Raw genomic sequence first — 25693 nt, forward strand, 5'->3', positions numbered from 1 at the left:
ATAAAAGCCACATTTATTAACCGATTTTGCTGAAATTTGGGACAATGAGTTGTGTTAGGCCCTTCAACATCCTTCTTCAATTTGGCCCAGATCGGTCCGGATTTGGATATAGCTGCCATATATACCGATCCTCCGATTTAGGGTCATAGGCCCATAAAAGCGCATTTATTGTCCAATGGCCCCGAAAACTGGGGCAGTGAGTTATGTTAGTCTACTAGACATTCTTCTTCAATTTGGCCTAGATCGGTCCAGATTTGGAGAGAGCTGGCATATAGACCGATCCGTCTTAGGCCCATAAAAGCCACATTTATTATCCGATTTTGCTGAAATTTGGGACAGTGAGATGTGTTAGGCCCTTCAAGATTATCTTTCAATTTGGTTCAGATCGGTCCAGATTTGGATATAGCTGTCATATAGACCGATCTCACGATTTAAGGTTTTTCGCCCATAAAAGCCACATATATTGTCCGATGTCGCCGAAATTTGGGACAGTGAGTTGTCTTAAGCCTTTCGATATTCTTCGTCAATTTGGCTTAGATCGGTTCAGATTTGGATACACCTACCATATGGACCGATCCTCCGATTTAGGGTCTTGGGCTCATAAAAGCCACATTTATTATCCGATTTTGCTGAAATTTGGGACAGTAAGTTGTGTTAGGCACTTCAACACCCTTCTTCAATTTGGCCCACATCGGTCCGGATTTGGATATAGCTGCCTTATAGATCGATCCTCCGATTTAGGGTCATAGGCCCATAAAACCCACATTTATTATTCGATTTTGCTGATATTTGGGACAATGAGTTGTGTTAAGCCCTTAGACATCTTTTTTCAATTTGACTCAGATCGGTCCAGATTTGGATATAGCTGCCATATAGACCGATCTCTCGATTTAAGGTTATGGGGCATATTTCGATATAGCTGCCATGGGGCACATGGTATACATTTTTCACCGGATTTTGACGAAAGGTGGTTTACATATATACCAGAGGTGGTGGGTATACAAAGTTCGCCCCGGCCTAACTTAATGCCTTTTTTGTTGTTTTTAAGTATTTTGATCTCATGAACTTCCCCTTAGTTCATTTTATTTGCCAGTATTTTGAAGAATGTCTGTTGTTTAAGTGTTTTTGTTTTATTTTTCTATATCCAAAATTGGCAAAACGTAGTCTTCATTTTGATTCCATTTTTTTTTGTCCCCATCTTTTTGAGTGATGCCTTTGTTTATTTCTCGTTGAGCTATTAATCATTGGTGGTACGTACTAAGCCAAGCTGTAGCTTCGACCATTGTGAAATTGTCATAGGGCTGCTTGGGTTAGTTGACGTTATGGTTGTTGGTTTTCTCACGTGTTTATTGTTTGTCACAATAGAAGAAGAAAACTCCCAAAAAGCCATCAGGGGAGGGCCCGAAGGAGGAGCACCGAAAGATGGATCACTAACTACTGCAGCTTGAATTGGATTCACATAAAATCATGTCACAGTCATTGTTTTAAACAACGACAACATCATGATTTCAACAAAAGTGACAGTTTCACACAGAAAAGAAAAATGAAAAAACCCAAAGAAAATTCATTAAAACATTTTTTTAAAACAACCATTACTTGAAAGTACCCAGAGCCACAAACGAGAGGGAAGGAGAACGAAAAGCGAGAGTATTGCCATAGAGTGAAATTGTCTATGTCCGTTTCTAGTTTCATGGCTTTCAAGACAATGTGATGATGCGCTTGAAACGACATGCTAATTTGGCAGAAATTATGACAAAAATGGATTTCGACCAGCTATAGAGTTTTGAACGGACGGACAAACAAACAAAGCCATCAAAGTCTTATGATGATCAAACGTCAGTAGCAAAGATTTCGCCAAGATTTCGAAGTTTTGTGATTAGTGAGACAAGCGTTTCGGAACTCGTTTATTTGCATTTTAAATAATTTCTTTTGGTTGAGGATGGCTACAAAGGCCGAGCATGACCATTAGTTGTTGGTAATTGTGTTTTTGTAACCTAGAGGTACACCATTTCAAATTGGAATTGGGTTACAATTTTCATGCCATATGAAAATATGTTAATAATTTTTTTTAATGTTGCTTCCAATCTGATATAGTATGAATTTGAATAATTTTTAAATTATTTCTTCATGTGAATATAATTTTGAAATATTGATTTTTATGCCCTCCACCATTGGATGGGGGTGTACTAATTTCGTCATTCTGTTTGTATCACCTCGAAATATGCATCTAAGACCCGTTATTACGACGATTGGCATAAATATCTTCTCAGACAGCCAGGCAGCCATTAAATCCCTGTAGAACGCATTTCTGAACACAAAAACCGCCCTCGAATCTCACAGATCCCTCAACGAGATGGCTGAACAGTTCAAAATTAACCTGTTCTGGGTGCCGGGCCACAGAGATATCCCAGGGAATTTTAAAGCAGACGAGCTTGCGAGACTACGAACTACCTTACACACTCCAAGGACACTGAAATCTGTGCGTTTGCCTCTAGCGACATGTAAGCTAAGTTTTCAGGACCAGGCCCGAAGGGCAACGAATGATTTATGGTCACAAAGAGGGGGCTGTGAGCATTTCGAAACTATATGGCCTCATCTAGACTTGAAGAGGTCTACTGCTTTGCCGTCATTGGCTAGAACAGACGTCTCAGTGATTGTGTCCGTCATGACAGGTCACTGTCTAATCGGATAACATGCTGACAGACTGATGGTTGCCAGCAACGACTTTTGCAGAAGCTGTAAGGACATCGAAGAAGAAGAGACTATAGAACACCTTCTGTGTGTCTGTCCCGCACTAACAGTTAGATGGAGTTCCACTTTAGGTACTCATTCCTTTGAGAACCTGTCTAATTTAGCGCCTTTTTAAGAAATGAGAACCTTAAGTGGTACTCCTTCTGACTGCTAGTGTGGGACACACACCTCAGAAGGTGTTTTATAGTCTCTTCTTCTTCGATGTCCTCACAGCTTCTGCAAAAATCCTTGCTGGCAACCTTCAGTCTATCAGCATAATTTCCGATTAGATAGTGACCTGTCATGACGGACACAATGACTGAGACGTCTGTTCTAGCCAGTCACAGCAAAGCGGTAGACCTCTTCAAGTCTACATTAGGCCACATCGTTTTGGAATGCTCACATTCCCCTCTTTGTGACCTTCTATTATTCGTTGTCCTTCGGGCCTGGTCCTGAAAACTTAGCTTACATGTCGCTAGGGGCATATCCACAGATTCCAGTAACCCTGGAATGTGTAGGGTTGTTCCTAGTCTCGCAAACTCGTCCGCTTTACAATTCACTGGGGTATATCTGTGGGCCGGCACCCATTCATTGTCCTTCGGGCCTGGTCCTGAAAACTTAGTTTACATGTCGCTAGAGGCATACCCACAGATTCCAGTAACCCTGGAATGTGTAGGGTTGTTCCTAGTTTCGCAAACTCGTCCGCTTTACAATTCCCTGGGGTATCTCTGTGGCCCGGCACCCGGGACAGGTGAATTTTGAACTGTTCAGCCATCTCGTTGAGAGGCAGTCGAGTGAGACTTTTGTGTACAGAAATATGGTCTCCAGGGATTTTATGACTGTCTTAGAAGATATTTGTGCCAATCGTCGTTATGACATTATATCTCAGCCATTCCGCCACCTCCTTAATTGCATCGATATGACCAGTTCTAGATCTTTAGAGTTCACCCAAAATCTCACCAAGGTCGTCTAGTTTGGAACCATCCATATAGAAGTCTATGTAACTTCTATTACCAGGGATATCGTAGTTCCAGTCGTTTCTATCAGGAACAGTCGTACAGTTCTTTTTATCAAAAAGCATCTCAGGTAGGGTGTAATCCACACTTCCTAACAGCTGCTACTGTTGAAGTACTTTTTGAGTTCCGTCCTTTTCCGCTGGTTCACACCTTGAGCCCTGTCCAACTGGATGACCCACCCAAACAGGGCTTGGCGGGTCCCGTTTAGATGCCTTCCCCCCTGTTTCGATTGTGGCAGTGGGAGTTTCGGTCTCCTGCAATCCGCCAGACTTTAACGATGTGGTCGATAGTTCCCCAGGCAAGTGTTCAGCAACAACTGCTATACAACTCCTTCCGACTTGTAGAAGTCTGCTAGACAGCCGGAGTTTAGTTCGAATGCTGCATGTCTCCGGTCACCATGAGCCCAATCCAATCTACCAATCTTCCAGTCGGTGGTTGAAAGATTGGGATTACATTCCCTAAGTCTTTCAAGTATGGATTCAGGATCTAAGGGAATCCTTGGTATCCAAGCATGCGCCATTGGTCGAAAAGGAATATCTTCCTTCTAGACTAAATTTAGTGCTGCACCTGGCCAGATCAACATCATCAACATCGCATCAATCTCTCATTTAATTTTTAACGTAAGGGAATGAAAAGCAGTCATTCGGTGCTAAGTCAGGACTATATGGAGTGCTTAAAAACGCAGTTGTTTGAGTCGATGTGTGAGAGCTTGCATTATCATGGTGAAGAGTGATCCAACTTCGGCGGTAGGTTTTCCTGATTTCTTGGAAGACAACTGGCAAACAAATGGTTGTGTACCACACTGAATTTGACTGGTCTGTTTATTCTAGGGGTACGATTGCGACATGTCCAGTTTTTCCGGGAGCAACTTTTGTTGGATTTGGCTCATCTTGAAACACCCATACGGTCTATTGCTGGTGTATATGGGGGCTATATAAAGATATAGTCCGATATAGCCCATCTTCGAACTAAACCTGCTTATGGACAAAAAAAGAATCTGTGCAAAGTTTCAGCTCAATATCTCTATTTGTAAAGACTGACAGATTGCATGAAAACTGTTCACGATTTAATTACATTTTTGGCGAGATGAATCTTTTAAGTTACTGTAAACGACACAAATAGCGCTCATATGTCAAAACGTTCTGAGTACATATAATCTCAAAAATTTCAAGCGTTACAATAGAGTTGTCACGTGGCGGATTGGAAAACAAGGGTTGTCCAATCCCGAAATATAAAAGGCAACCCTCGTATTTGGTGCTTGATTTTGCTGAAATTTGGCACAGACTCTTGATATACGTAAGGTTTAGATTGCACTATATTTGGATATAGTTGTCATATAAGGCGATCATAGAAGCCATATAAATTGTCTGATTTAATTAGAATTTTTCACAGAGACCTAGGACCCTAAATATACAATTTCCGATTTCCTGATTAAAGATCTTCGGCCCATAAAAGTGCATTTGTTGTGTGATTTCGCTGCTTCTTGCCAAGGTGAGTTGAGTTAGGATTATCAACAATCATACAGAGTATGGTTCAGATTGGACCATATTTTGATATAGCTGCCATATGTTTTCTCTCGATCAATCGGTTTAGGAAATTGGCCCCAAATTTTTTTTATTACCCTATTTCTCTGAAATTTGGAACAGTGATTTGTGTTAGATTCCCCAACGCCAGTGTCAAGTTTGTTCGAGATAGGACCATATTTTTATGTAGCTGTTATTTTCATAAATGGTGCATTTTTATCTGATATAGCCGAACTTTATCCGTTTTTAATAAAAAAGCCAATTGGCGAAGTAATCTTTTTACTTTATCTGTTTTATTTGTTAATAGTGCTTTACACACTAAATGTCAGCCAAAGCATTTTGACGGAGAACGTTATAGCTACTATATAACAAGTTTGTGTCTTAAGTCTTTTGTTTTCACTTTAAAAAATATTTTAATATTTACAATATGCTTTAAAAATTCCATTCTATCATTTTACATTGACATTCTATAAAGATCATTAATAAAGAAATATTTGAAAAATTTCAATGAAGTCATAACAAAGCAGTTTTTCTAATAAAAAATAGCAAATTGGTATTAGTATTCTAACATCCCATAGAAAAGACCTTCCTCCGCAAAAAAAAAAAAAAAAAAAAAATCAATCTCCCCTTAAGCCATGTCTAGGGTATTAGGTTTTCATATGACAAAAGCCCCATTCAGACATTAGAACATGTGTATGTATGTGTGCATGCATAGAAGAATACCCGTTTGCCAAGTTCAAGTTCGTATAGAGAAACCACAAAAAAGCGAACGCGCCAAAAACCTAATACGGGAGTGAACCAAACCGCTATAAATAATGTAGTGATCATATTATGTATAAACACATACACACGAGCACAGCCTTACTAATATTAGTACATACACATGCAAAGAAGATACAAAACTAACATTAAATAAACAGAAAAAAAATATCATTTATCACTTGAGTCGGTACAATGAAATATAAACATGCCAATGCAAATAAGGAGGAGGAGGAAGAAGAAGAAGACATTCAAAGACATCATATAGAACGTGGAACATGTATATAAGTGATATTCATGTCGAAGCGATTCCATACAAGTTTCCATTTAATCAAACAAACAAATTTAAGAAAAAATAACCGTTTATGTTATGAGCTCAATTTTTTTTTTATCAATGGGATCAATATTGCAAATTAGCATACTTTATTTGTCATCCAAGCAAAACGAGGCTTTTTATACCCTACACCATTAGTGTGGTACAGGTTATTATAAATTAGTGAATTTGTTTGTAACACCCAGAAGGAAGAGAGATAACACCATTAATAAGTATAGCGATCGACTCAGAATTACTTTCTAATTCGATTTAGCAGGTCGCAGTTTTCCTCCGATCGTCTTAAAATTTGGTAAAGGCAGGAGGCCACCTTAGCGCAGAGATAAGCAAGTCCGCCTATGACGAAGTGTTTTGTTATGATATCCAATAACTGTGGAAAATATGGTCCTAATCGGTCCATAACCAGATATAGCTCCCATATAAACTGATCTTGGGTCTTGACTTCTTGAGCCTCTAGAGGGTGCAATTCTCGTCCAATTTGACTGAAATTTTGCACATAGTGTTTTGATATCACTTTGAACAACTGTGCAAAGTATGGTCTTAATCGATGCATAACCTAATATAGCTGCAATATAAACCGATCTTGGGTATTGATTTCTTGAACCTCTAGAGAGCGCAATTCTCATCCGATTTGGCACAAAATTTTGTACAACGGCTTCTCCCATGGCCTTCAACATACGTGTGCAATATGTTCAGAATCGATCTAAAGCTTGATTCAGCTCCCATATAAACCGATCTCCCGATTTCGCTTCTTGAGCCCCGAATCGGACTATGACTTGATATAGCTGCTCCTCCGTCCTTATTCATTAGACTTTGTTTGCCTAAAAACAGATACAGCGCAAAGAACTCGACAGATGCGACCATGGTGGAGGGTATATAAGATTCGGCCCGGCCGAACTTTGCACGCTCTTTCTTTTTTTTTTTTTTGAGAATCCCAACTAGGCCGACCAGGCCTAGTCCCATAACGTTGGGGTGTGCAATCTCTTCCCGATTTCATTGAAATTTCGATTGATGAATTCTGGTATGATTTTCAACATAAGTCGTAAGTTTGGTCTAAATCGGTCAAGAAGATATTTAAGCTTCTACATAAACCCACCTCCAAGTTAAAGTTTTGATGTCAAATATCATTTGATGAAGGTGTTATTCTTCTTCTTCCCATAATACCTAAATATATTCCAGATTTATTTTGAACAAATAATGGTTAATGGTCACCATGGCAAAAAAAGAAGCTAAACAACTCACAATAATTTCTTATACCACACATAATTAAAACGCAAATGCTGCGGTATCATAATTACCAACTACTCCAGCATCAGCACAACAATTTAATTGCGAACAAGTAAGGAAAAACACACTTCCTAGGCAGAGTGTAGAAAGAAACAAAATAACCGGGAATACTATCTTGCCTTACCAATGTACTCGTACTGTACGTAATCAAAACGTAAATCAAAATTTAAAGAAAGAAACATCATGGAAGACAAAAGGAAGAGCCATATTAAAATTGAAATTATGGCAAATGACCGGCATTTTTATGGCATTGTATTTGTGCGCAATAACAGAGGAATAGTGTAAATAAACAAATTGAAATAATTATGTGGCTCTCACAATATTTATGTTTCTTTTTCTTTTCTTGGTTTGTGATGAATATGCAACATTCTCAGTGTCTACACATCCGTTATAATGGGTGGATACTCGTATTGTGAGTTGGGAGATGTAATCTAACAAAATGCTGATTTAGCAATGACCATTAATGCAATTAAGCGATTTTGATGCTTATGGGAAGTAGGAACAGTAAGGGGGATAGAAATATTTTTGGATAGAACTTTTGTGATCTTTTGTTATGGGCATCAACTCCATGAAATCACCACTCTAGTCGGACCTACAACGACTGGTGGGTTCTCTATTAATCCAATGAGCATAAATTGACCGCAGGTGTACCCTAGGGCTCTGTCCTTTTTTATACCCACCACCGAAGCATGGGGGTATATTCATTTTGTCATTCCGTTTGCAACACATCGAAATATCCATTTCCGACCCTATAATGACCCTATTCTTGACCAGCGTAAAAATCTAAGACGATCTAGACATGTCCGTCCGTCTGTCTGTTGAAATCACGCTACAGTCTTTAAAAACAGAGATATTGAGCTGAAATTTTGCACAGGTTCTTTTTTTGTCCATAAGCAGGTTAAGTTCGAAGATGGGCAATATCGCACTATATTTTCATATAGCCCTCATATAGACCGATCCTCCTATTTAGGGTCTTAGGCCCATAAAAGCCATATTTATTATCCGATTTTGCTGAAATTTGGGACAGTCAGTTGCGTTAAGCCCCTCAACATCCTTCGTCAATTTGGTTCAGATCGGTCCAGATTTGGAAATAGCTGCCATATAGACCGATCATCCGATTTAGGGTCTTAGGCCCATAAAAGCCACATTTATTATCCGATTTTGCTGAAATTTGGGACAGTGAGTTGTGTTAGGCCCTTTGATATCCCTCAATAATTTGGTGCAGATCGGTTCAGTTTTGGATTTAGCTGCCATATAGACCGATCTCTCTATTTAAGGTTTTGGGCCCATAAAAGGTGCATTTATTGTCTGATGTTGGCGAAATTTGGGACAGTGAGTTAAGTTAAGTCCCTGGACATAATCCTGCAATATGCCACAGATCGGTTAAGATTTGGATATAGCTGAAATATAGACCTATCTCTTTATTTAAGGTTTTGCGTCCATAAAAGGTGCATTTATTGTCCGGTGTCGCCGAAATTCAGGACAGTGAGTTAGGTTAAGTCTTTCGACTTCCTTCTGCAATATGGCCCAGATCAGTTCAGATTTGAATGTAGCTGCCATATAGACCGATCTCTCGATATAAGGTTTTGGGTCCATAAAAGGCGCATTTATTGTCCGATTTCGCCGAAATTTGGGACAGTGAATTGAGTTAGGCCCTTCGCAATTTTTCTGAAACTTGGGCTAAATCGGTTTAGATTTGTATACAGCTGCCATATAGACCGATATCTCGATTTAAAGTTTTGGCCCCATAAAGGGCGCATTTATAATCCGATTTCACTAAAATTTGACACAGTGACTTATGTTAGGCTCTTCGAAATCCGTGTCGTATGTAGCTCAGATCGGTTTATTTTTAGATAAAGCTACTAAAAAGACCAATATTTTGTTATACACAATTGAACAATGACTTGTACCTATAAGTATTTGGTCAAAATTGGAACATATTTTGATATATCTGCTATGGGACAAAAGGTATAAAATTTTCACCGGATTTTGATGAAAGGTGGTTTACGTATATTCCGGAGGTGGTGGGTATCCAAAGTATGGCCCGGCCGAACATAACGCCTTTTTACTTGTTTACCCTCCACCATAGGGTGGGGGTATACTAAGTTCGTCATTCTGTTTGTAACTACTCGAAATATTTGTCTAAGACCCCATAAAGTGTATTTATTTTTGATCGTCATGAAATTTTAAGTCGAACTAGTAATGTCCGTCCGTCCGTCCGTCTGTCTGTCGAAAGCACACTAACTTTCGAAGGAGTAAAGCTAGTCACTTGAAATTTTGCACAAATTCTTCCTATAAGCGTAGGTCGGTCGGGATTGTAAATGGGCCATATCGGTCAATGTTTTACTATAGCTGCCATATAAACCAATCTTGGGTCTTGACTTCTTGAGCCTCTAGGGGGCCCAATTCCTATCAGATTGGAATGAAATTTTGCACGACGTGTTTCGCTATGACTTCCAACAACTGTGCTAAATAAGGTTCAATCTGTCCGTCCGTCCGTCCGTCTGTCCGTCCGTCCGTCCGTCTGTCCGTCTGTCCGTCTGTCCGTCCGTCTGTCCGTCTGTCCGTCCGTCTGTCCGTCCGTCTGTCCGTCCATCTGACAATCCGTCTGTCTGCCCGTCCGTCTGCCTGTCGAAAGAACGCTAAATTTCGAAGAAGTTAAAACAGCCGCTCGAAATTTTGCACAACTACGTCATTTTAGTGTTGGTCGGTTGGGATTGTAAATGGGCTATATCGGTCCACGTTGCGATATAGCTGCCATGGTGGAGGGTATATAAGATTCGGTCCGGCCAAACTTAACACGCTTTTACTTGTGTGTCTTAATGTGCAGTGTTGCATTTATCACATCCAAGCATTAATTAAAATTTTATATCTTCATTAAATCGCTATTTTTGCAATGGAATGTCGAGAAATAACTTTTCTGTTGACTTTTATCTATTAACGCAAAAACATCCAACACCCACCCACGCAAACTCATCGCACTCCAATAATTTGTTTTGGCCAATATTGGACAAGTTAGCTAAACTAGTTTCGTTTAATTGTTTTTTTGTTTTGTTGTTGTTGCTGTTTCTTTAAGATTTGCCATTGTGTGCATACTGTGGCTGCAAACGTGATTATGGTCAATGACAATGACGTGTGGCTGCGAATGGAGCTTTGTTGTGATGGTGGTAGTGGTAGTGGTGGTGGTGGTGGTGGTTTTGGTATGCTCTTCCACCGAATTGCTTTAGGGGTGTAAGGCGGGGAAAAATCCATAAAAACAACGGCATTTAACAACACCATCAAAACTAGTACCCGTCGTACCACTACCAAACTGTGAATTGTAGAATGCAGGTGCTTTAGGGGGTTTTGTGCACTTGGTGCATTGCATTCTCCTTAATTTGTTGTTGTGATGTAAAGTACTTTGAGTTTTCTTGGCTTTGCTTAGTTAGTACTTGCAAAAGTTTGCTTTTGCTGTTACTGGTATCGATGGGAATTTCAATTTTGTTAAGCTGTGGTTTGACCATCCATTCATTGTTTTTAAGGCAAAACGAATGAAACTCAGAAATCTTGTAACTGTCGATTTGATGGTTTTGATTAAATTGGATGCTTTGATCAGAGACTTGGGTCCGGTTTTGGGTCTCTGGACGTTATTGTTAAGCATATTGGCAAGTTTTTGGTAAGGTTAACATAGGCAAGGTTATTTATCCATCAATTTACCCAGTTTTCTCTTGAATCGATTGTTTAAACAAACTTTAGTTAAGTTTGAAGAGGTAGAGGGAGAGTAAGTGCGACAAAAATATTAACAAAAAATATTGTCTTTTGAAACTAAACTTCAACTAATGCGATTTCCATGTCTCATTTGAATTTGCTTAAAATAAATATTTATAGATTTTTGCTTTCCATAAACTTTTTATGTGGACAAATAAATTAAAGAAGAGTCAGAAACTTCATTGAATATCACATTGAAGCAAAGACCACAAAGGCTTATCGCGCTACCACCCGACACAATTTCTTCTTGTGGCTGCTAGAAATTCTTCTCAAGTCTCAAAACGGAGAAAAATGGGTCATAAACATTTGTGGTGTCTTTGTGTGGTTAAAAATACAAAAACACCCAATGATCATCAGGCAAACGACAGTAAATACGGTACCCACAAAAATTAAATCACTTTTTGTGGTAAGACTCAGTCAAAAGTTTCCGATAATTACAGCCAGAGGCTAACTACCAAAAACAACATGTAGACAATCTTTAAAAAAAAAAAACAAACGTTAAGCCAAAACATGGACTCAAGATTCCTCAACAGAAATCTTCAAAATAAGACCCACTGCTAGAGTGCCTTTGGACACACAAGTAAAACAAAGTAAAATATTCCAAGGCGGTTTAATGAGATTCATTTATTCTAATCACTAACATCTCAGGCAAGATATACTCGGTAGATGATGTTTAATTTTCGGGATGGCCATTTTCAGTTGTTCCTCTCAATGGAGAGATGGAGTAGAAGATTATCTTAAGGTTCGCTGAACTTAACAAATGTTTCAAATTTTTTTATTTTTTTTTGTTTTCAGGGATTCATTAAGGCTTTTTTGTTTTGTTTGTTTCTTCTCTGTTTGTCATAAACCAAGAGTCAAAGGAATTTTAAAGGTAAACAAAATAAAAATTAATTGTCTTTTGTTTTTAATTGCTTCTTCTGGGGGTGCTTTGCTGCGCTGTTGTTGTTTCATTTACACCAACTATTTGCAATTTTTTTCTTTTTTGAAAACTAAGAGACCTAAGTCGTCGTGCTTTAGTTTTATGACAGCGTGTAGGAAATGTTTATGGCAAAGTTAATTATAGTAGCCGACAATATGAAATTTACCTAATTTTGCTATTGTAAATGAGTGCTTAGGCTCGACAGAGATTTCTGTGTTGTTTTGTTTTCGCATGCATGTAAGACATAAAAACAAAAGACTTAGGCAACAAACTTTGGTGCAATCATTGTTTTGTGTATATTGTGCAATATTTTGTTTTGATAAAACATGTGGTTTGCAGTTAAGTCCACAAAGGCCACTGTCGCACAGTGGGATAGAATCGAAAAAAAAACAACTAAAACAAGTAAAAAAGCGTTAAGTTCGGCCGGGCCGAACTTTGGATACCCACCACCTCAGGTATATATATAAACCACCTTTCATCAAAATTCGGTAAAAATTTGATACCTTATACTCATATACCTCATACCGATCTGAACTATATACGACACGGATGTCGAAAAGCCGAACATAAGTCACTGTGTCAAATTTCAGTGAAATCGGATTATAAATGCGCCTTTTATGGGGCCAAGACTTTAAATCGAGATATCGGTCTACATGGCAGCTATATCCAAATCTGGACCGATTTGGGCCAAGTTGCATAAACATGTCGAAGAGCCTAACACTAAGCACTGTCCCAAATTTCGGCGAAATCGGACAATAAATGCCTCTTTTATGGGCCCTAAACCTTAAATCCAGAGATCGGTCTATATGGCAGCTATATTCAAATCTGGACCGATCTGGGCAAAATTGAAGAAGGACGTCGAAGAGCCTAACCAAACTCACTGTCTCAAATTTCAGCGACATCGGACAATAAATGCGTCTTTTATGGTTCCAAAACCAAAAACCTAGATATCGGTCTATATGGCAGCTATATCCAAATCTGGACCGATCTGTGCGATATTGCAGAAGTATGTCAAGGGGCTTAACTTAACTCACTGTTCCAAATTTCGGGGTCATCGGGCAATAAATGAGCATTTAATTGGCCCAAAACCATAAATCCAGAAATCGGTCTATATGGCAGCTATATCCAAATTTGAACCGATCTGGACCAAATTGAAGAAATATGTCAAAGGGCCTAACACATCTCACGGTCCCAAATTTCAGCAAAATCGGATAATAAATGTGGCTTTTATGGGTCTAAGACCCCATATCGGAGGATCGGTCTATATGGCAGCTATAACCAAATCTGGACCAATCTGAGCCAAATTGACGAAGGATTTCGAAGGGCCTAACACTACTCACTGTCCCAAATTTCAGCCTAATCGGATAACTAATGTGGCTTTTATGGGCCTTAGACACTAAATCGGAGGATCGGTCTATATGGCAGCTATATACAAATATGGAACGATCTGGGCCAAATTGAAGAAGGATGTCGTAGGGATTAACACAACTCACTGTTCCAAATTTCATCAAAATCGGATAATAAGTGTGGCTTTTATGGGCCTAAGACCCTAAATCGGCGGATCGGTCTATATGGCAGCTATATCCAAATATGAATCGATCTGGGCCAAATTGACGAAGGATGTCGAAGGGCCCAAATTTCAGCAAAATTGGATAATAAATATGGCTTTTATGGGCCTAAGACCCTAAATCGGCGGATCGATTTATATGGGAGCTATATCAAGATATAGTCCGATAAAGCCCATCTTCGAACTTAACCTGCTTATGGACAAAAAAAGAATCTGTGCAAAGTTTCAGCCCAATATCTCTATTTTTAAAGACTGTAGGGTGATTTCAACAGACAGTCGGACGGACAAACGTGTCTGGATCGTCTTAGATTTATACGCTGATCAAGAATATATATACTTTATAGGGTCGGAAATGGATATTTCGATGTGTTGCAAACGGAATGACAAACTGAATATACCTCCATCCTTCGGTGGTGGGTATAAAAAGAATCAGTGCAAAGTTTGGGCTCAATGTCTCTATTTTAAAGGCAGTGTGATTTCAACAGATAGACGGAGGAACATGACTATATCGTCTTAGTTTCATACGATGATTAAGAATATATACTTAATGAGGTCGGAAATGGACCCTATAATTCCATGTTGCAGTGGTGCTGCGGTGGTGTGCATAAAATTGACAACAGGACATTACTCCCATTTTTAATGAACCACAACACGAGATTAATTAATGCTTTGCTAGGTACCTGAAGACCAAAAATAAATCCATTAATTATATAGAAAATAAAATCATTTTTATGTCCCTTCCCAGCGGAGTTCAAAATAATTGTGTAGTTACAACCCATATGCATGGCCGCAAGGCAATTCGCAGTTAATTTAAAATCACAAAAACAATTTTTCTGGGAGCTACCACTCCAAGTACCAAGTGCAGCAACACCCAATGGCTTTAGGAGTGAGCAGCAGTAGCAACAGCAGTCGAAGAAGTGAATGCAGTTAATGTCAAAACATGTAGGCATTTTGTGATAATTTTTCATTACGTTTTTCATCTTAAGGCCGACCGGTCACAGATCTGAGACTTTAAAGGTAGTTTAGGTGGTTTTATGGTCTCCCATTAAAAACTGGTCATGATGTAGGGAGAATAATAATTAGCTTTATAGTAGCTCAAACAGGTACTCTAAGGCCAGTAGATGGGACTCAGTAGTTTTTATTCCCTCCATTTTTGTTGTTGTGAATTCCATTTTTCAAGTAGCTTCTTAGGAGCTTGAAGTTGGGATATGATCAACAAGATGTGGCTGCATTTCTTTTTTTGAGTTTTCCTGCTATGACCTAAAATGACAGTATGATGATGATGCTGTTGGGGATTGGCAAACTTTCTTTCCAATTGAATTTGCAGAGATTGTTGTTAGTGCAGCCTGCTATCTAGCTACTCTAACTTCATTTCCATATGCATGTTGAGTTTGATGAAAATCGTATAATAATTGTTCACACGCATGTGTAAATAACAATTGTGTCGTGTTGTTGCTGTTGCTGTTGTTTAGCAGAGGGAAATGTCTCTCATTGAGATTTATGTTCGCCGATAAGAAATGCTGGGGATTTTTGAAATATTTTTTTCGTCATCGTAATTAAGCTCACTCGTTTGTGTGTGTAAACATTGGATTATGCGGTGTTTATTTAGGTGTGGATAGAGTGTAATTATATAATTGATTTGTCCGTTGATGTCTTTCGGAAGTTAATGCTGTGGCATTGTTACTTGGGTTATCTGATGTGACGCTTGTGTCTTAAGTCTTTTGATTTAGGTGCGATATCTTGCACAAATGCCATTAAATGAATAATTTATGTTGGGAAGTTTGTTGATCTTTTTTTTCGCATTTCATGTTGTTTGTATAATGTCTTGATTTGATGCTTTTTGTAATTAGACATCTTTGTCTTTGGAATTGTTTAATGTCTAATTTATCTGATTTTTTTGTGGAAAGACATCTTGTGGCAAATCTTACATATGAATTAAGGTTTTGAAGTATGGCTGGGGAAGATGGAATGGAAAGATTGCGGCAGATGTATGGTATATAAAGAAATTGGTATTAGAAATAATATATAAGGGTGTTGTACGAAATTGAAAGTTTGTTGTTATATTCGCAAATATTGTATTTGTATGCAACAGAACCAGCTTTGGCTCCTTTTATTGCCCCAAAACCTTAGATCGAGAGATCGCTCTATATGGCAGCTATATGCAAATCTTGATCGATCTGAGCCAAATTGCAGAAGTATGTCGAGAGGCTTAACTAAACTCACTGTCCCAAATTTCGGCGACATCGGGCAATAAATGCGCCTTTTATGGGCCTAAGACCCTTCATCGGATGATCGTTCTATAAGGCAGCTATATCCAAATCTGAAGCGATCAAGGCCAAATTGAAGAAAGATGTCGATGGGCCTAAGAAAACTCACTGTCCCAAATTTCAGCAAAATCGGATAATAAATGTGGCTTTTATGGGCCTAAGAACCTAAATCCGAGGATCGGTCTATATGGCAGCTATATCCAAAACTGGACCGATCTAAGCCAAATTAACGAAGAATTTCGAAGGGCCTAACACAACTCTCTGTTCCAAATTTCAGAAAAATCGGATAATAAATGTGCCTTTTATGGGCCTAAGACCCTAAATTTGAGGATCGGTCTATATGGCAGCTATACCCAAATCTGGACCGATCTGGGCCAAATTAACGAAGGACGTTTGGGGACCTAACACAACCAACTCTCTTTCTCAAATTTCAGCAAAATCGGATATTAAATGTGGCTTTTATGGGCCTAAGACTCTAAATCGGCCGATCGGTCTATATGGGGGCTATATCAAGATATAGTCAGATATAGCCCATCTTCGAACTTAACCTGTTTATAGACAAAAAAAGAACCTGTGCAAAATTTCAGCTCAATATTCCTATTTTTAAAGACTGTAGCGTATTTTCAACAGACTGACGGACAGTCGGACGGACATGTCTATAACGTCTTAGATTTTTACGCTTATCAAGAATATGTATACTTTATAGGGTCGCAAATGGATATTTCGATGTGTTGCAAACGGAATGATAAAATTAATATACCCCCATCCTTCAGTGGTGTAAGTGCCTCACCATTAAAAAAAGTTTTTTATACCCACCACCATAGGATGGGGTTATACTAATCTAATCATTCCGTTTGCAACACCTCGAAATATTCATGTAGGACCCCATAAAGTATATGTATATTCTTGATCGTCTCGGCATCCTGAGCCGATCTAGCCAATTCCGTTCGTCTGTCGAAATCACGATAGTGCTCGAACGCGTTAAACTAACCGCTTTAAATTTTGCACAGATATTTTATATTGATGTAGGTCTTTGGGGATTGCAAATGGGCTACATCGGTACAGATTTGGATATAGCTCCCTTATAAACCGATCTATCGGTTTGACTTCTTGAGCCCTTGGAAGCCGCAATTTTTATACGATTTGGCTGAAATTTTGCATGTGGAGTTCTGTTATGACTTCCAAATTCCAACAACTGGGTAAGGTTTAAATCAGTCAAGAACCTGATATATCTCCCATATAAACTAATCTCCCGATTTGACTTCTTATCCGATTTGGTTGAAATGTTGAACAAAGGCGTTTATTTTGGTCCCTAACATTCAAAACAAGTATGGCTCGAGTCGGTTCATAAGCTGATGTAGTTCCAATAGCATAAATCGATCTAGCCATGTCCATTTATCTGTCCGTCCGTCTGTCTGTCGAAAGCACGCTAACTTTTGAAGTAGCAAAGCTAGTCGCATGCAATTTTGTACAAATACTTCTTTTTTTATACCCACCACCATAGGATGGGGGGTATACTAATTTCGTCATTCTATTTGTAACTACTCGAAATATTCGTCTGAGACCCCATAAAGTATATATATTCTTGATCGTCGTGACATTTTATGTCGATCTAGCCATGTCCGTCCGTTTGTCCGTCCGCCTGTCTGTCGAAAGCACGCTAACTTCCGAAGGAGTAAAGCTAGCCGCTTAAAATTTTGCACAACTACGTGTTTTTAGTGTTGGTCGGTTGGTATTGTAAATGGGCTATATCGGTCCTTGTTTTGATATAGTTGCCATATAAACCGATCTTGGGTCTTGACTTCTTGAGCGTCTAGAGTGCGCAATTCTTATCCGATTGGAATGAAATTTTGCACGACGTGTTTTGTTATGATATCCAACAACTGTGCCAAGTCAAATAAAAACGTCTTTTATGGACCCCAAGACCTTAAACCGAGAGATCGGTCTATATCCGAATTTGAGCTGATCTAGGTCGAATTAAATTAGGATGTTGAGAGGCCTAACATTCTTAACAGTCCCAGCGAAATCGGACAATAAATACACCTTTTATGGGTCCAAGACCCAAAATCGAGAGATCGGTCAATATGGCAGTGGTGGGCAAGGCACCTACCTTCCAGAAAAGTTTTAGCCACCCCCCCCCCCCCCCCCCAGAATTTTAAAAATTTCATTGTTTTCGGCAACGATAATTTGGTAATTTTATTGCTATTAAAAGGGTCGCTATTTCGGTTTATATGGGAGCTATATCAGGTTACAGACCAATCTGGACCGTTGAATGTCTTAACAGAACACTATGTGCAAAATTTCAGCCAAGGGCTCAAGAAGTTAAATCGGGAAAAAAAAATCACCCGTTATATACTTTATGGGCTCTTAGATGAATATTTTGAGCTTTTACAAACGGTTTGACTTAATTAGTACACCCACATCCTATGATGGTGGGTATAAAAAAAGCTCAAACAATGCAGTGATAGAAACTGCCAATGGGCGCAAGGATGTTCTTTTGGTTTCCTTGGACGCACGAAAAATGTGTCGGTTCATTCACGAAATGCGTCGGGTCATTCTGCGCTGCGAAGGGCTCAGCGTTTTAGCCCCCGGAGTCGTTGGGCCCGTATGGGAACCCCAGGAGGAATTGTGAACATTAAAATCACAAGCAACAACGATTTCGCTGTCTGGAAACTCCTCCACAATCTTTTTTATAGAATCGGAAGGGACATTGAAGCCGTCTATGAAATTCTCCCTTTGCGAGTTTAGACTTCTGTATAGAATTTAACCCAAAGGGAGTTCAATTTAGGATCTTGTGAATCCAGTGGTTGCTGCGATTGGAACACAACATTATTACGAACATGTACCATAAGAAGTCTTTTGAAGGCAAACACGGCTGTATACGTTAACCGGGACGACCAAACAGCCGATTAATTGGTGGGAGACACCGTGGCGTCAGAGATTTTAGAATGTTCGGCTAGTGGAACAAATATTGTGCCATAGCCAATTAAAGTAAAGAAAGTACCATAAGACCCCTGTGTGATGCAGAAAGCGATAGTGTGTGGTACCCAGGAACATAAAGAATCCTCGAGCTCCTGGGTCTCACATAAGGCTAGAACACCAGGATTATGTTAATGTACATGGGAATGCACCACAAAAAAAATCCTTCCTAAACCTTTATGAATTTGAACTTATCCACCATACTGTAAAAAAAAACCAAGTGTGGCCATTTGTATTGGTAACACTTTTTATATCCACCACCGAAGGATGGGGTGGGTAGAAATCTAAGACGATCTGTCTGTCCGTCCGTCTGTCTGTATGTCTGTCCGTCCGTCTGTCCGTCGGTCTGTCCATCCGTCTGTTCATCCGTCTGTCTGTCCGTCCGTCTGTCCATCCGTCTGTCCGTCCGCCTGTCCGTCCGCCTGTCCGTCCGCCTGTCGGTCCGTCTGTCCGTCCGTCCGTCTGTCCGTCCGTCTGTCCGTCCGTCTGTCCGTCCGTCTGTCCGTCCGTCTGTCCGTCCGTCTGTCCGTCCGTCTGTCCGTCCGTCTGTCCGTCCGTCTGTCCGTCCGTCTGTCCGTCCGTCTGTCCGTCCGTCTGTCCGTCTGTCCGTCTGTCCGTCCGTCTGTCCGTCCGTCTGTCCGTCCGTCTGTCCGTCCGTCTGTCCGTCCGTCTGTCCGTCCGTCTGTCCGTCCGTCTGTCCGTCCGTCTGTCCGTCCGTCTGTCCGTCCGTCTGTCCGTCCGTCTGTCCGTCCGTCTGTCCGTCCGTCTGTCCGTCCGTCTCTCTGTCCGTCTGTCCATCCGTTCGTCTGTCTGTCCAATAGTCCGTTGAAATCACGCTACAGTCTTTAAAAACAGAGATATTGAGCTGAAACTTTGCACAGATTCATCTTGATAAAGCCCCCATATAAACCGATCCGCCGATTTAGGGTCTTAGGCCCAGAAAATCCACATTTATTATCCGATTTTGCTGAAATTTGGTACAGTGAGTTGTGTTATACTCTTCGTCATCCTTCGTTAATTTGGCCTATATCGATCCAGATTTGGCTATAGCTGCCATATAGACAGATCCGCCGATTTAGGGTCTTAGGCCCATAAAAGCCACATTTATTATCCGATTTTGCTGGAATTTGGGACATTGAGTTGTGTTAGACCTTTCGACATCCTTCGTTAATATGGCCTAGATCGGTACAAATTTGGATATAGCTGTCATATAGAGCGATCTCTCGATTTAAGGTCTTGCGCCCATAAAAGGCGATTTTATTATCCGATTTTACCAAAATTTGGGACAGTGATTTGTGTTATGCCTTTCGACAGCCCTCTTCAATTTGGCCCAGATCGGTTCAGATTTGGTTAAAGCTGCCATATAGACTGATCTCTCAATTTAAGGTTTTGAGCCAATAAAGGCGCTTTTATTGTCCGATGTCGCTGAAATGGGGGACAGTGAGTTGTGTTGAAGCCCTTAGACATCCTTCTTAAATTTGCCCCAGATCGGTTCTGATTTGGATATAGCTGCCATATAGACCTATCTTTTGATTTAAAGTTTTGGCCCCATAAAAGACGTATTTATTGTCCGATGTCGCCGAAATTTGAGCCAGTAAGTTATGTTAGGCCTTTCGATATCGTTCTTGAATTTGGCTCAGATCAGTCCAGGTGTGGATATAGCTGCCATATAGACCGATCTCTCGATTTAAGGTTTTGGCCCCATAAGAGACGCATTTATTGTCCGATGTTGCCGAAATTTGGGACAGTGGGTTAAATTGGGCTCTTCGACATTTTTCTGCAACTTGGCCCAAATCGGTCCAGATTTGGATATAGCTGCCATATATAACAATATCTCGATTTGAGGTTTTGGCCCCATAAAAGGACCATTTTCATTTAATAAACCAAACCAAATCAACGCTTGTGATATGCACCTTAATCGCAATGAATTCGATCCCCGTTTTTAAAACGAATCATAACTGGAGATGAAAAATGGATTGTTTACAACAACGTTAGTCGAAAACGATCATGGTCCAAGCATGGTGAACCAGCTCAAACCACTTCAAAGGCTGATATCCACCAAAAGAAGGTTATGCTGTCTGTTTGGTGGGATTGGTAGGGTGTGGTATATTTTGAGCTGCTTGCAAGGAACCAAACGATTAATTCGGATGTTTACTGTCAACAATTGGACAAATTGAATACAGCCATCAAGGAGAAGCGACCAGAATTGGTCAATCGTAAAGGTGTCTTATTCCACCAGGACAACGCTAGACCGCCAACATCTTTGGTTACTCGCCAAAAACTGAGTGAGCTTGGCTGGGAACTTTTGATGCATCCACCATATAGTCCTGATCTTGCACCATCAGACTACCATTTATTTCGATCTTTGCAGAACTCCTTAAATGGTAAAACTTTCGGCAATGATGAGGCTACAAAATCGCACTTGGTTCAGTTTTTTGCAGATAAAGGCCAGAAGTTCTATGAACGTGGAATACTAAATTTGCCAGGAAGATGGCAAAAGGTTATCGAACAAAATGGCAATCCTATATTTGATTAAAGTTCATTCTAAGTTTTATTAAAAATGCATTTATTTACTTCCTTTTAAAAAATCCGCAATTACTTTTTGGGCAACCCAATATAATGCGATTTCACTGAAATTTAATACAGTGACTTATGTTAGGTTTTTCGACATCCGTGTCGTATATACTCAGACCGGTTTATTATTAGATATAGCTACCAAAAAGGTCAATTTTTGTTATACACAATTAAACAATGACTTGTACGCATTAGTGGGTTGCCCAAAAAGTAATTGCGGATTTTTCATATAGTCGGCTTTGACAAATTTTTTCACAGCTTGTGACTCTGTAATTGCATTCTTTCTTCTTTCAGTTATCAGCTGTTACTTTTAGCTTGGTTTAGAAAAAAAGTGTAAAAAAAGTATATTTGATTAAAGTTCATTCTAAGTGTTATTAAAAATGCATTTACTTTCTTTTAAAAAATTTGCAATTACTTTTTGGGCAACCCAATAGTATGTGGTCCAAATCGTAACATATTTCGATATTATTGCTTTTGGGCAAAAGATATGCATTTTTCACCGGATTTTGACGAAAGTTGGTTTACTTATATCCCCGAGGTGGTGGGTATCCAAAGTTCGGCCCGGCCCAACTTAACGCCTTTTTACTTGTTTTTAGCTATCCTGAAATTGTGAATAGATTTCATCCATTTCAATAGTCTTTGTCTCTAGCCCAAAAAACAAAAACTCTGTAAAATTTTTTTAGATGATTGGCTGTAAATTGCGATCCGTACTTTGATTACAAATTAATAGGGAAAGATGGACAGACAAACAGTCAGACATGGCTGGATTGATTCAGCACGTGCTTCTTAGTCCATCCGTGCACTTTTTAATGGCTCTATCTCCCTTACTTCTGGACGTTGCAAGCCAATTCTCTAAGTCATAATACCCCGCGCCACATTATGTGGTGTAGAGTATAAAAACACCTGTTTTTTAACATTTATCCATCCAAACTATGTTCAGGTTTTATACCTCACTTAAATATTGTAGACAAGTGTATGTATTTCTCAGAAATCATCAGAATTCAAGGGATCCTTGATTCATTGCCTTTTTAAGTTCGATGTCAAGTTCGTTGCTTAAGTCTTTTGTATTCTGCAGCATCTTCAAGAAAACTAGACAAAACAGAGAGAGCGAAAAAAAAACTCCCAAACAAAAACAAGAACAACAACCATGAAGGCATTGCATGAACTTGCAGCAAATTCATTAAAGTAGTTGATATTAAAACAATTCATGTAACTATGATGTTTCTTAATACTGAAACAAAACAGCTTCCAGCGCCCATAAAAATAGCAACCTTGGACAACAAGTTTAGTTGGGGGTTTTTTTTAAGTTGGAGTTGGACGGTTTCTTACAACACGGATGCAAGAGATGCCGCTTGATGCTGCGCTGTTGCTGGCAAAGATGACAAGAGAAAACTTGCTAAAGTTATTGCACTGTGAAACCTTTGGTATAACAACAACAGCAACAACAACTTTAGCCATTTATTGGCAGTTGCTGTTGTGCCGATAAATTGAAAGAAATAATGTGCCAGAGATCAACGGCTATGATGATGATGACGTTGAGGTTGTGGTAAGGCATTCATCGACAAAATCAACCAACGTTGGCACACCGTACCGGACGTTTAACTAAAAGGTGGGAAGTAAGGCAGTTGAAAGAAATAAAAAAAATATTGGATAAAACACTTTTAAGGTCATTTGGGGAAGCGAGGAGTTGCTTGGCAGTAACAACTTTTGGCTGTGGTTTTTTTGAGAAACACCCCTCCAAAAAAAAGTGAAGCAAAAAAACTCCAATTCAAAGTTGGAGGGAAATTGGAAAGCTGGTAAAACGGGTTAACTAAGGAATTGCAATGGCAAAAACAAAAAAAATTTTAAATGAAAAAAAAACAAGTAAAAGCGTGCTAAGTTCGGCCGGGCCGAATCTTATATACCCTCCACCATGGATCGCATATGTCGAGTTCTTTTCCCGGCATCTCTTCTTAGGCAAAAAAAGGATATAACAAAAGATTTGCTCTGCTATTAGAGCGATATCAAGATATGGTCCGGTTTGGACCACAATTAAATTATATGTTGGAGACCTCTGTAAAATGTCAGCCAATTCGAATAAGAATTGCGCCCTTTGTGGGCTCAAGAAGTAAAATAGAGAGATCGATTTATATGGGAGCTATATCAGGCTATAAACCGATTCAGACCATAATAAACACGTATGTTAATGGTCATGAGAGAATCCGTCGTACAAAATTTCAGGCAAATCGGATAATAATTGCGACCTCTAGAGGCTCAAGAAGTCAAAATCCCAGATCGGTTTATATGACAGCTATATCAGGTTATGAACCGATTTGAACCATACTTTGCACAGTTGTTGGATATCGTAACAAAACACGTCGTGCAAAATTTCATCCCAATCGGATAAGAATTGCGCACTCTAGAGGCTCAAGAAGTCAAGACCCCAGATCGGTGTATATGGCAGCTATATCAGGTTATGGACCGATTTGAACCATACTTGGCACAGTTGTTGGATATAATAACAAAATACGTCGTGCAAAATTTCATTCCAATCGGATAAGAATTGCGCACTCTAGAGGCTCAAGAAGTCAAGACCCAAGATCGGTTTATATGGCAGCTATATCAGGTTATGGACCGATTTGAACCATACTTGGCACAGTTGTTGGATATAATAACAAAATACGTCGTGCAAAATTTCATTCCAATCGGATAAGAATTGCGCACTCTAGAGGCTCAAGAAGTCAAGACCCAAGATCGGTTTATATGGCAGCTATATCAGGTTATGGACCGATTTGAACCATACTTGGCACAGTTGTTGGATATAATAACAAAATACGTCGTGCAAAATTTCATTCCAATCGGATAAGAATTGCGCACTCTAGAGGCTCAAGAAGTCAAGACCCAAGATCGGTTTATATGGCAGCTATATCAAAACATGGACCGATATGGCCCATTTACAATACCAACCGACCTACACTAATAAGAAGTATTCGTGCAAAATTTCAAGCGCCTAGCTTTACTGCTTCGGAAGTTAGCGTGCTTTCGACAGACAGACGGACGGACGGACGGACGGACAGACGGACGGACGGACGGACGGACAGACGGACGGACATGGCTAGATCGACATAAAATTTCACGACGATCAAGAATATATATACTTTATGAGGTCTTAGACGAATATTTCGAGTAGTTACAAACAGAATGACGAAATTAGTATACCCCCATCTTATGGTGGAGGGTATAAAAACGTTTTGGGAATTTGGACAACAGCCAGGTTGAGTGGCTGCCCAGCCATAGAGGACTTGGTACAAAAACCATTTTATGCATAAAATGATAGACAAGCCTTTCAAACATCCAAAAAATATTGGGTTGCCCAAAAAGTAATTGCGGATTTTTCATATAGTCGGCGTTGACAAATTTTTTCACAGCTTGTGACTCTGTAATTGCATTCTTTCTTCAGTCAGTTATCAGCTGTTACTTTTAGCTTGCTTTAGAAAAAAAAGTGTAAAAAAAGCATATTTGATTAAAGTTCATTCTAAGTTTTATTAAGAATGCATTTACTTTCTTTTAAAAAATCCGCAATTACTTTTTGGGCAACCCTATAGTTTGTGTCATATTTGTTGTTTGTTTCTAAATAGGCAAAAATGGTTTTCAAAAGTCTTTTTTTTTTTTTAATAAAATGATAGACAGGCCTGTTTTGTCCAAACTGTTTAGCATTTTGACTCATTCTTTGGTGTGTTGCTTATATGTGTTTTTTTTTGTCTAAAATTCCAAAATGGTATTTGCAAGCCTTTGCTGAAGAATTTATGATACTAATATTCTTAACAGAACAAGTTTTGAAAAAAAAAAAATCATTAGTCAACAAAATTAATTCATAGCTAAGAGATTGGCTTCTTACCTTGAAATCTGTTAAAGTTTCCAGCAACTGTTTGTTTTCAATACAACAAAAAAACCAGGAAGAACTTATCTAAAATTCAAACAAAACACAGGCTTTAGAAATAAACTCGGAATATAT

The 25693-nt window shown here is 39.3% G+C and overlaps 1 protein-coding gene across 1 annotated transcript in view; it reads right to left on the reverse strand.

Annotated features, from left to right (window-relative positions):
* LOC106085261 (protein artichoke) overlaps nt 1-23157 on the reverse strand; it is a 65689-nt gene extending 42532 nt beyond the window's left edge. The window contains exons 1-2 of the mRNA XM_059361396.1: nt 23029-23157; nt 15247-15399 (exon numbers count right to left, since the gene is read on the reverse strand). Coding sequence (XP_059217379.1) covers nt 15247-15399; nt 23029-23157 — 282 coding nt within the window. The remainder of the gene's footprint in view (nt 1-15246; nt 15400-23028) is intronic.
* Between the last annotated feature and the right edge of the window lie 2536 nt (nt 23158-25693).

The sequence above is a fragment of the Stomoxys calcitrans genome, chromosome 2, assembly GCF_963082655.1.
Source record: "Stomoxys calcitrans chromosome 2, idStoCalc2.1, whole genome shotgun sequence".
Taxonomy (NCBI): Eukaryota; Metazoa; Arthropoda; class Insecta; order Diptera; family Muscidae; genus Stomoxys; species Stomoxys calcitrans.